An 11,451-nucleotide genomic window follows, 5' to 3' on the forward strand; every position below is an offset into this window, starting at 1 on the left:
GGGAGTGAAATGATGACACCCCCAAACCTCAGGGGGGTAAACTGAAATTAATCTATATATATATATATATATATATATATATATATATATATATATATATAGGGCCCTTCTAGTGAGGGATCCCTTTTTTTGGTATTTTATAGGGATAGGCATTAGACCAACTTTTCGATCCTATTTTCACATCTTAACCGTTCAGTTTTTAGGTCCTAATGTATAGATCACTTCTGCAAATTTTCAGCCAATTTGATAATCGTTAAGGCTTCCAAAACTGCAATTTACCATTATAAACACGAACGGTTCAGGTTCGACAGATTCGGTCCGTTCGTGTAAATTGCAGTTTTGGATACCTTAACGATCACCAATTTGACTGAAAATTTGCAAAAGTGATCTATACATTATGACCTAAAAACTGAACGGTTAAGATGTGAAAATATGATCGAAAAGTTGGTCTAATGCCTATCCCTATAAAAGACCAAAAAAGGGATCCCTTAGTGGAAGCCCTCTAATGCCTATCCCTATAAAAGACCAAAAAAAAGAGATCATCTCTGCAAATTTTCAGCCAAGTTAATGATCGTTAAGGTATCTAACTCGCTTAAACCAATTGACGAACTGAATCTGTCCAACTTGAACCATACTAGCTTTAAGGCAGTAGTTATCAATGCCTAAACGATCATCAATTTGGCTGAAAATTTGCAGAGATGATCTATACATTAGTCCCTAAAAACTGAACCATCGAGATGTAGATATGAGATAGAAAAGTAACCCTAAACTCTAACCTCACACTTTAATTTCATAGCGAAGCCTCGCTATGGATAAAAAAAATATTTATATATATATATAGGATCCTTTCACTAAGGGATCTCTTTTTTGGCCAATTTAAGGGATCCTTTGTGGAACTCACTTTTTGATCACATATCGACATCTCGACCATTTAATTCTTAGGATTCCATGAATAGATGACCTCTGCAAATTTTCAGCCAAATTGGTGATCGTTAAGGTATCGAACTAAATTAAATCAATGGACGAACCAAATTTGTCAAACCTAAACCGTTTATGTTTATAATTGTAAATCACAGTTTGAATGCCTCAACGATTATCAATTTGGATGAACATTTGCAGAATTGATCTACTCATATTGACCTAGCAACTGAACGGCGGAGATGTTGATAAGTGATCGAAAAGTTGGTTAAATAATCAATTCCGTAAAATGATCAAAAAAAAAAAATCTCTGTCAATAAAAGGACCATGTATATAATATTATCACGTTTCAATGATAATAGTGTCATTTTTATTAGTCTTTTTATCTCATATATAATTTTGATATTCCCTTCCCTAAAAAAAAATTCCAAATCCCAACTGCTGAAATGTGACTGATTTCGACCGTAATCACCAGCCATATGACATAAATTACCAAAGACAAAAGTTTATATTCACTCATACTGATCCACATTAGAATATCTTCACTCAGATTGATTCATATCAAGTTATCAACAACTATATTGTAATACTGTCTTCATTTTCACCTATATCTCCATAAGTTGGCCCTAGCAGGTAGCAAGAGTAGCAGCTACCTCAGGTCCTCATACGTGTAAGCTCCTTGCTGTTTGCCTTATAGAAGAGACACATTGGTGTGCCACCAATACCTCTATCTCTCACCGGGAAAAGCACACGTATACAGTATACTATTACCTCGTTTATAAGAAGCACGTCCATGGATTGAGATTGGAGACGAACGAAACACTGAATATATACTCTTGCCAAAAAAAAAAACTAAATATATATAAGTTTTAAAGTCAAGACGCTTTAGAGACAGATGGAGGCTCATAAAGAGAGAAGAGAGCAGATGGAGAAAGAGGAAAAGAAGAATGCTACCACTACTACCAGTGGTGGCCACGGAGGAGTTGACGATCCGGTGGCGAAGGCGGTGATTCGAGAATGCATAATCAGTGACAGCAGCCATGATAAGGGTCATGATGAAAAGGGTGGAGCTCAACACCCTGATGATGTTCTTGCTTTTTCCCGTTGTGTTCACAAAATTGACTCTTCACTTGAATAAATCAATGATCAATTGTGTTTGACAGGTTTTTTTGTGCACCATGTTGCTTATCTATGTATAATTATGTTGATATAAAATTATAAACTGAGAAGATAATCAAATTCAGAACAGCACAACAACATGAACAGTAAACTGTCCAAAGCCAATGTAGTCGAACCCAATTTCTACAACACCTGTAAATACTAAGCATCTTGTACTAGTTTTCCGGTTGATATATGAAAGGAATCTATGCAATTCTTCACTCCAGAGTTACTATGAATACCTATGCAGCTATTGTGGACAATGTTCATCAGAGGCTACTTGGAAGAGCTAACATTTTAGTATGGCTGGAAGGTTGACTCTTATCCCAGCTATGAAATCATCTACTCCTATATATACTCTGCAAACTGACAAAATTCCCATGCAGACTTGTGAGGCTATTGCTAAACTTAACTGAAACTTCTGATGGGGTGGTAGTGTGGTACAAGTGAGAGAAAATACATTTGGTTAGCTGAAGATAATTTGTGTAGACCCAAAAGCAAAGGTTAATTCTGAGAGTTTGGTGCAAGTTTTGTGGAGCAGCAACCCAGCAATAGTTGGGATGCGAGTTTTCTTGGATCTCTGTTTGTCAAAAAAATTTAGCCATTGGAGAGATTTGGACTGAAGCTTAGGGTAGTTAATATGGTTTGAAGCTGGTGTTGTTCTCGTATCTTGAGATTGAATCAGATTCTGCCAATCCTAGTTCATATACTGCAGCCTGCACGGTAACAATGTTGATTTGCAATTTTGCATCCTCTGGGTCTCTAATTGCTCGCTGCTTCGAAATCTTGTGAATGTCCATTTCACTAGTACTTTCCGTGAATGTAATATAAATGCTGATGCCTTGGCATAGAATAGCATAGAAAAAGATCATCGTCTCATCACTTGAAAGGGGGAGTATCTAGGCTTCACAAGCTTTACCTCATATAAATGAAGTTTCAAGAACTGAAAGATCTGGAAATGGCTGTACCAGTTCAAAGAATTTTTCGGCCTTATGGGCCTCCCTTGTAACCAAAAAAGCAAAAAATATACTACATTCCAAACGCGCATCAATGAACAAAATGAAAGGAAAAAGTTTTCAAAAAATATACAAAACAAAAAACAAATGAAGGAAACGGTCACTGCATTTTGCCAAAAACTAGTATTACTAATGAAAATTCCTGTGTGTCGCTTACAACACCTGAAAATTAACTCATACAGAAACAATAATATTGAAACACTACGCCAAAGCAGCTAAGATGAAGAAAGAGGAATTGGTTTCACCGCACTTTGGATTCGACGAAATGCTGTCTCTACTCTTTCCTTGAGGCCTTCATTTTCACTTTCAACGTCCCCACTCTGTTTATCAAGCTGCGCCACATTTCCATCAACACTGATCACCAACTTCCCATTTTCTCCAGGCTTCACATCCCCAAAGAGTGATACAAGAAGTGCACGAATGACCTTTTCCGTCTTCCTCCCATTCTCTTCCTCTGTTATATCTTCCGATTCAATGACTACCTTGGGGATTTCTCTGTTGATATTCAAAATTAGAGCCACAATGGAGTCTGACACCATGTCACTTATAGGATCTGACATCCAATGCAGTGAAACATGTTTATCTGTATCCTGCCTCACAGTCACTCGATCATGCACTCGCAACGTCGGCACTCCAGATTCCTCATCCACAGAAGATTCTACGCTCTCATACATTTGCCTCAGCCGATGTCTTATCACCATGAAGCCAGTAGTATACGGGATAGTAATACGTTGAGTGACATTTGCCGTGGACAGCTGTGAGAACACATGAAGATCTTCAGAGGCCATTATCTGATAACTGAAACCTTTTTTAACCAGTAAACCGCTGACTGTTTCACCAACTTCCGGGGTTCTCTCAGCAAGCCTTCCAATAGCTTTAGCCATTTTCTGCGAGTTAAAATACATTTCAACAGACTGACAATTCTTTGGTGTGAGGATTTTTGTGTTGCGATCACAAAATTGAGTCATGAGCTTCTCTTTCAGCCTTCCCATCTCATGAGCTTCTCCATGAACAAGGATTATGTTAGGAGGCCTCAGCTCCTCCAAAAATGCACATGTCTGAACAGAATCTGCATGAGCAGCAAATGAAATGTAATGGATTGACATGTTGAGAGGAGCAGCAAGCCCATTCATAAGGGTAACCTCTTTCGGTTCATTCATGATTGTCTTAGCAAGTGTCCCCTCAATCACATAACCCGGAATCACACACGCATTTCTCTTATCAGAGCACCACTTATCAAATAGCTGCCTTGACAGCCCGCTTTGAAGAGTACCAGGGCTTGCCATCACCACTGAGGGGCCCACATCTTTGAAATTCTCAACGCTGTTTAATGGTGATATGTGGTTGAAGATGAAGGGATTTGACTTGGCATTGCGGATCCTATCGTTCATTGAAAGGGTGTACGTCTCATAAACAGACAAACACTTTTTTGCCAGTGGGGAAGCATAATATATAGGAATATTATGGAGCTCGGGATGGTTTGACCAATACTCATCAAGAATCAGGAGAAGTTCTTGGGCACGGCCAAGTGCATATGCAGGAATTAAGACACGACCCCCTCGAGAGATTGCTGTGTGTATAGCTTCAGTGAATCGCTTCTCTCGGACGTTTCGAGGTTGATGGTGCTGGACACCAAATGTGGACTCAATGATGCATATATCAGGGGAGAACTGTGGCATCTCAGCAGCATGGAGGTGTCGGTCTTCTTCACGTGAATAATCTCCAGTGTAGAGGACCCTAACACCAGCAATATCAACCATAAACATAGCAGCACCAAGGACATGACCTGCAGTGTAGCACCAAAACCGAATGCCCTCAACTTCTACTGTTTGGTGGAAATCAATAACCTACAAATTACCAAGCCCGTCAGACAAAAATCTTGAGAAAATCATTCATGTCTTGTTTTACTTAAAAGGATCCAACCATAGATGTACCAGAAAATGGATACAGGCATCAGCATACAAATTAATATTGTACTTGCGGGAAAAAAGAGCATAACAATGTAAAGATGGCAGTGAGAATGAGATTCCATTGATGGAAAACATTAATTTGACCAAAACAAAAAGACATTAATTAACCAAACTACTGATATTTCTGAATGCCCTGCAGCAATGATCAATAAAGATCATGAACATCTAACTCAGATTCTTTATTTTTCTAATTCTTTTTCTTTTTTAACAGCAGCATCTAACTCAGATTCTAAGCCACTTTACCTAGTGAACTTTGAGAATTTCATTGACAGAACATACAACCCATATGAAACTGACCAACCATTAAAAAAAATTATAATCCCAATGCTAATCTGTGATAGGTTATTCAGTTATTATTATTATTTTTTTTTTTTGAAAAGAAAAAAAAGTATGGGTTAAATTATTCAGCTGAGAACAATAACAGGCTGAAACAAAATACATTCATCATGGGAAACAACAAACCTCAATTTTATCCGTAGAAGCAGTTATGTCCTTCTCATCGAACAACATATCTTCAACTGAAACTTTGCTCACTTTCATATAATCTGCCAAAAGCAACCTATAGATAGCCTTTGTTGCATAAGTCATAAAGACTCGGCCCTTGAAAGTGGTCTATCAAAGGTTATAGATATGTTAATTATCTGAAAGGGAAGAGCGAGAGAGAGAGAGAGAGAGAGAGAGAGAGTTTAATTTTCATTTAGAATGTATAAAGTATATACCTTCTGAAGGAAGTAAGGTAGGGATGCAGCATGATCCAAGTGAAAACTGCAAGAAAAAGGTATGACCTAATATTAGTACATAGATGATAATGAAATGAGGTAGCAGAACTTTTTGTTCGTACAAACTAACAGGAAAAACCCAGAGCATTCGGAACTTTTAAACAGGAGTTAGACAGCAAAAGGTGGAAGACAGACACAAGCACACATATGTAGCAAGAAAAAGTATGACATGTAAAAGGCACCAGCCGATCTAGGAAATACATTATGTTCATACATTCTTCACAATAGCCTGTTATTGCGATGCATGGGTTCTCACATGTGACAAAAATTCTCTGCGCAATTGCAGATGAGCATGGTAAAAGTACAACTGATCCTAAGAAGAGAGCCTCTTTTAGTTTCCTTCATCTCATTCTATTTTTTTTTCCCCTTGTTTGGTGACTGGTCATCCACTCATCCTCGAGTCAACTTGGGATCTACCAATTGCAAAAGGGAGACTTATGCCACTAGACCAAATGGGCGTGGACACCTTGATTATTGCTTGGGTGACTTTTGTTATGCTTTCTGCATTCTTGTTTTCAGTTTACTGTTGGATGAGAGTGGTACCTTTTTGGACTGCTACTCCATTAGCACTAACATAATTATTATGTTTTCCAGAAAAGAAATAAAGTCAGAGACTTGAGCTAAAAAAGAAAATGAATTGAGGGAGATGGAAAACTCCTCCTCAGCAGAAAATTTTGAGAAGAACTAATGAATGCCAAAGACGAAAAAATGGTAGGACCTTCACAAAGTTCTTAAGACATCTTAGTTATCCTCCTCTGGCAGCAAAACCTAAGAAACTCTTTAGCAGATCCAAGTGATAGTTAAGGCAATTGCTCCACTTAAATTTTGTCCAGACATTCACGTGCTCAACACCTCCATGTGTTTGCTCATTCTTTGATGGATTAAGGGGATGTTGTTTGCTAAAACACTTGAAAGAGGCTTAGGCAGAGGCAAAAGCGGCTGAGGGACTGGGAAGGCTAAAAAGAGTTCCAAGAATTGCCTCCAAGAGATTAAGCAAGAACAACTGAACAAGCAAAGCATGCTGGCATACTAGGTTCATCTTTTAGAAAAGGAACTCTACCAAGATTAGATTTGATTCTCACCCTTATTTAACATATAAGATGAGGAATCAAATTTTATGAGCTAAACTATTAGGATGTTATAAGAACTATGCAATATCCTCCTTAGAGCACTATAGAAAGCAAAAGATTAATGACCGGATACCTTAGTACCTAATAATAACAATAATCAACCCAACAAGCACATGCCACAAAGTAGTTGAAAAACAAAGTAGAAAACTTATATGTTTAAAGAGCCATGAAAGAAGCTTTAGCTTTCCGATTTAATTCATCTACTCCAATAAAGGTTGAGAAAGAAGGGTGAATCAATTTTTTACAAACAAGAGTAAATCATTGGGGTTAACCAGATAAAAAAAGGGTCTTTGACCAAAAGCCCCAAAATAAACCAAAGTTATCCCACTTACCCCAGCAACAGATTTTTATTCCCAGTAACCCCATTTAAAGTAAAATGATAACTTTACCCTCAACTTAATTAACAAACTACAGCATTGCCACTCAACTCCTCTCTCCAGCCGCATGATGCATCTTCTCTTTCCTCCCTCTCTCTCTTCACTCCGGCAGCGCTCTCTCAGATCTCTCTCTTCACTCCGGCAACGCTCTCTCTCTTCCACCGCCGGAAACAACTGCCGTCGCATTCTTCCACCCCTACACCAACGACGGCGGCGGAGCAAGAGAGTGCTCTAGTGCGCCGTCAAAGCCATCCAGGATGAAAACCCCAACCTTGACTGCGTCGTCTTCACCGGTGACCACGACTCCTCCCCTGATTCACTCACTTCCCGAGCCGTCGATCTCTTTGGAGTCAAACTACTTCACCCACCAAAGGTACAGTGCTCTCTTTCATACTCTATCAATATCCCTAATTCAATTTCCATTGATACCTAATCCAATTGATTAGGTGGTCTATCTGTACAAGCGGAAATGGATCGAGGAAGCAACGTACCCTAGATTGACTATGATTGGGCAGAGCCTGGGCTCTGTGTATCTATCATGGGAAGCATTGACCAAGTTCTCTCCATCTGACGAATCAAATTTTAAAAGAGCAATGCATTTAGTGGTAGTAGTTCATTATAATAATGTTGATTGGAACTTCGCCACATCTGCTGTAGCACTATCGGATATGCCTCAACTATGTTGACATTGGTGATATAATCTAGAACTAAACTGGGTGTTTCTTGTCATAATTAGAAAGAGTTAATGGTACATGGAGGTTTGTTTTGCACGAATGGTACATTGATGATGATAATGCAAATTTAACAAAAATGGCTGAGTTGTTGGTCTATTGCCTCCCAATAGACGTCTATTGGGAGGCAATAGAAGTTTTATTTGTTTAATGTAGAAAAATTAGTTTTCATTCCGGCGATCGAAAGTTGTATTGGGGGGCAATAGACGTCTATTGAGGGGCAATAGACGTTTTGAATGTCTATTGCTCTCTAATTGACGTCTATTACACATCTATTGGAGGGCAATAGACGGCTATTGGGGGGCAATAGACGTTTTGAATTTATGTAATCTCCTTGTTTTTTTCTGTAATCAAAGTTTTATTTGTCTAAATTTTTGGAGATTAGTTCTCATTTTAGCAACTGAAAGTCCTATTGGGGGGTAATAGACGTCTATTGGGGGGCAATACATGGCTGATGGTCGTCTATTGGGGGGCAATACATGGCTGATAGTCGTCTATTGGAGGGTAATAGACGTCTATTAGGGGGCAATAGACGTCTATTGGGGGGCAATAGAGGTTTATTGCCCATCTACTAGGGGGCAATAGATGTCTATTGGGGGCAAAAAAACTTTCCGGTGAGATTTTCAGCAAATTCCGGTGGGCGGCAGTAGGTGACCGAAATCCGGCGACCGGTGACCGGAATCCGGCGAAAGTTGGCCGGAATCCGGCGAAAGTTGGCCGGAATCCGGCGAACGTTAACCGGAATCCGGCGGCCGGTGACCGGATTCCGGCGGCCGGTGACCGGATTCCGGCGGCCGGTGACGGATTCCGGCGGCCGGTGACGGGCTCCGGCGAAGTCTCCCATGGTTTCTCTCTCTTCTATTTTTTCTCTCTCTCTCTCTCTAAGTAACAAGGGAGTGAGGGTAAAATGGTATTAAAAAAAAATTAAAAACAAAAAAAAAGGTATTAGGGAAGACTCCCTTAGAGTGTATTGGGTAAGAGAGAATTAAAAAAACTTAATGGGGTAAGTGGGAAAAAAATCCCTAGAAATGGGGTAAATGGACAAAATCCCTTATATAAAAATAATAATAAAAAAAAAATAAAAAACTTCTGTACCCAACATGTCATGTGTGATACAACACAGGGTTGTTTTGTTTATGGGTGCACAAAGAAGTGGTGTCTGAGAAGCAAGGACATAATAGTACTAGACAAGTAATACAAGACAAGTCTTCAAGATACTAAGAAGTAGAAAAAATAGAAACATACTGGGTTATGAGAAGGACATCAATTGTGGAAGGATCAATCTCATCAAAGTAGGGCAAAGCAGCCATGCCCGAGAAAGCGGGATTGATTCCGCAATCAAACTATCAAAGCATATACAAAGTGAGTGAGTGAGTGAATGAGGAGAAAATGAATGAATGATTGATTGAAGAACTGAAGAGAAACATACCAAGACATTTTTGCCTTTGTAGGACATGTACACGCAAGAGCGACCAACTTCGCTACCACCTCCTAACGGAGTAACAATCAGCTTATCCTCCTGTTTTGCTGCTGAAGACGATGATGCTTCACGCCTCTTTTGTCCCCCCATCGAAGCCATTTTGGTAAAACTGAATCTGAAAAGTAATCAGCTAAATGAAAACCCCAAGGCCACCATACACACACATGAGGAGGCTCAATTGAATTTCAGATTCTTACCTGTAGTCTTCTGCTAATCCCAGCCGTGAATTCTTGGAATGGGTAGAGCCGTCTTTATAAGATATTTAAAAAATTCAATTTTTATAGAAATTACGTACAATCTACTATCATTTCAAATTTAGTACTTCCGACATTAAACCATTTAAATACAAAGCAATCCGTACATTAAATACAAATTCATGTTATAAATTTTTCTGCATTCTGATAATATACAACAAAATTCAGGGCACCTAGTTCATCGTAAAAAAAGAAGTTCAGGGCACCTAGACATATACCAAAACTATCTTCCACTCAACAATACTCGAACAGTCAAACCAATTCTCTGGAAGTTGGGATGTCCAGCCTCTTGATCTTATCAATCTTCTCCTTCGTAAATCACTACATTAAACAAGAGTAATTATATTTAAATAACAAAAGTTAATCTTCATGATCAAAATTACTAATTATTCCCCTTAAACACGCAAATTAACTGCTTATATAGTAAAAACACTACAACAGAATAAAGATCAAAGCAAGGTTCATACCTGCTAAGTAGGTGATTTTGTCTTTTCGATGCCGAAAAGACGACAGAATAAGTTGCTTAAGAACACCAACACTCCTATCAAGATTTCCAAGTCATCAAATCTGAGATGTAACAAAACTTTATATCAAAGAAGGAACGACGCGGTGAGAGTAATGGGGACGCAAAACCTTGCTATTTAGGTTTCTACATCCAAAATTGGCAACACCAATTCAAAATAAACCGAACAATTTGATCAGCAATTTACAGATTACAGTAAAAATACACAATTCTAGTAAGGTTAAGTAGAAAGAGAAACAACCTAAAATAACTGGGGTCAAAAATTGTGGGGTTTTTGAGATACAGAAAAACTGAAAGTAGAAGATGAAAATCAATCCATAGTAGCGGCGGAGTGTAACCAAGAAAAGCATACGACACAGGTAAAAAGGGAAGCGCTGAGGTCAGAAGAGAGAGAGAAGAGAGGAGAGGAAAAGACCTGGTGCGGAGGAATTTACCGGTCACGCCCACCGATTGGAAATAGAGAATAAGCAGTTTTTTTTTTTTTTTTTTTTTTTTTTCAAATAGAGAGACAGAGCAGTCTCTCACGCTATCCCATAACGGGCCACCTCAGCCGGGCTCATTTTAAGCGATTATATTCGTGTCGTGTTTGGGCCGGCTAATTTTAAGCGAACATGATTATTAGTGATTCTGTTCGGGCCCATGCCGGTATGTTGCCCGGTCTGGTCCATGGCTCAAATTCATGTTGTGTCAGGTCATGCTCGGGCCATCTCAAAATTAGGCAAGATTTTAAAAAGGATTCTTTACCAAATGCCCAAATTTGGTCAAACAATTGTCCATTTACTCCACTAAAAGATTTGTGTGCTCAGTCACCCCACTTGAAGGTAAAAAGACAAGTTTGGCCTCCGAATAATTAAAGGCATTGCCGATTGTGCCGGAAACCTCACTGGAGGTCTCTAGACTCCCGTCACCGGTCACCGGAGGTTGCCAGAGGTTCCCAAAGAGGTCGTTAAAAATCTTATAGGTCACCAGAAATGTCGTTAGAGACTTCTAAACCCAACAAAAATTTTATTGGGGAGCAATAAAAGTTTATTGGGTTTTATTGGAGGCAATAAAAGTTTATTGGGTATTATTGATGGGTAATAAAACCAGACGCAGGATTCTGGCCACCAATTGCC

At 39.0% G+C, this 11,451-nt stretch overlaps 1 protein-coding gene across 5 annotated transcripts; it reads right to left on the bottom strand.

The window, feature by feature from the left end:
• Window positions 1-3,180: 3,180 nt before the first annotated feature.
• On the bottom strand, window positions 3,181-10,802 carry LOC112197623 (cleavage and polyadenylation specificity factor subunit 3-I). 5 transcript variants are annotated; one of them, XM_024338368.2, is made up of 9 exons: window positions 10,578-10,745; window positions 10,281-10,380; window positions 10,032-10,134; window positions 9,757-9,788; window positions 9,509-9,674; window positions 9,325-9,422; window positions 5,782-5,827; window positions 5,525-5,674; window positions 3,181-4,939 (listed from the first exon to the last, which is right to left on the bottom strand). In XM_024338368.2, exons 5-9 carry the CDS (start codon window positions 9,656-9,658, stop codon window positions 3,308-3,310), a joined length of 2,076 nt encoding a protein of 691 aa, XP_024194136.1. In that variant the 5' UTR covers window positions 9,659-9,674; window positions 9,757-9,788; window positions 10,032-10,134; window positions 10,281-10,380; window positions 10,578-10,745; the 3' UTR covers window positions 3,181-3,307. The 5 variants fall into 5 exon arrangements, with proteins under 5 accessions (XP_024194136.1, XP_024194135.1, XP_024194133.1 ...); XM_024338367.2 differs by having other exon boundaries at window positions 9,757-9,808; XM_024338365.2 differs by lacking the exon at window positions 10,578-10,745 and adding an exon at window positions 10,752-10,802 and having other exon boundaries at window positions 9,757-10,134.
• Between the last annotated feature and the right edge of the window lie 649 nt (window positions 10,803-11,451).

This window comes from Rosa chinensis, chromosome 4 (assembly GCF_002994745.2).
Source record: "Rosa chinensis cultivar Old Blush chromosome 4, RchiOBHm-V2, whole genome shotgun sequence".
NCBI classification, from domain to species: Eukaryota; Viridiplantae; Streptophyta; class Magnoliopsida; order Rosales; family Rosaceae; genus Rosa; species Rosa chinensis.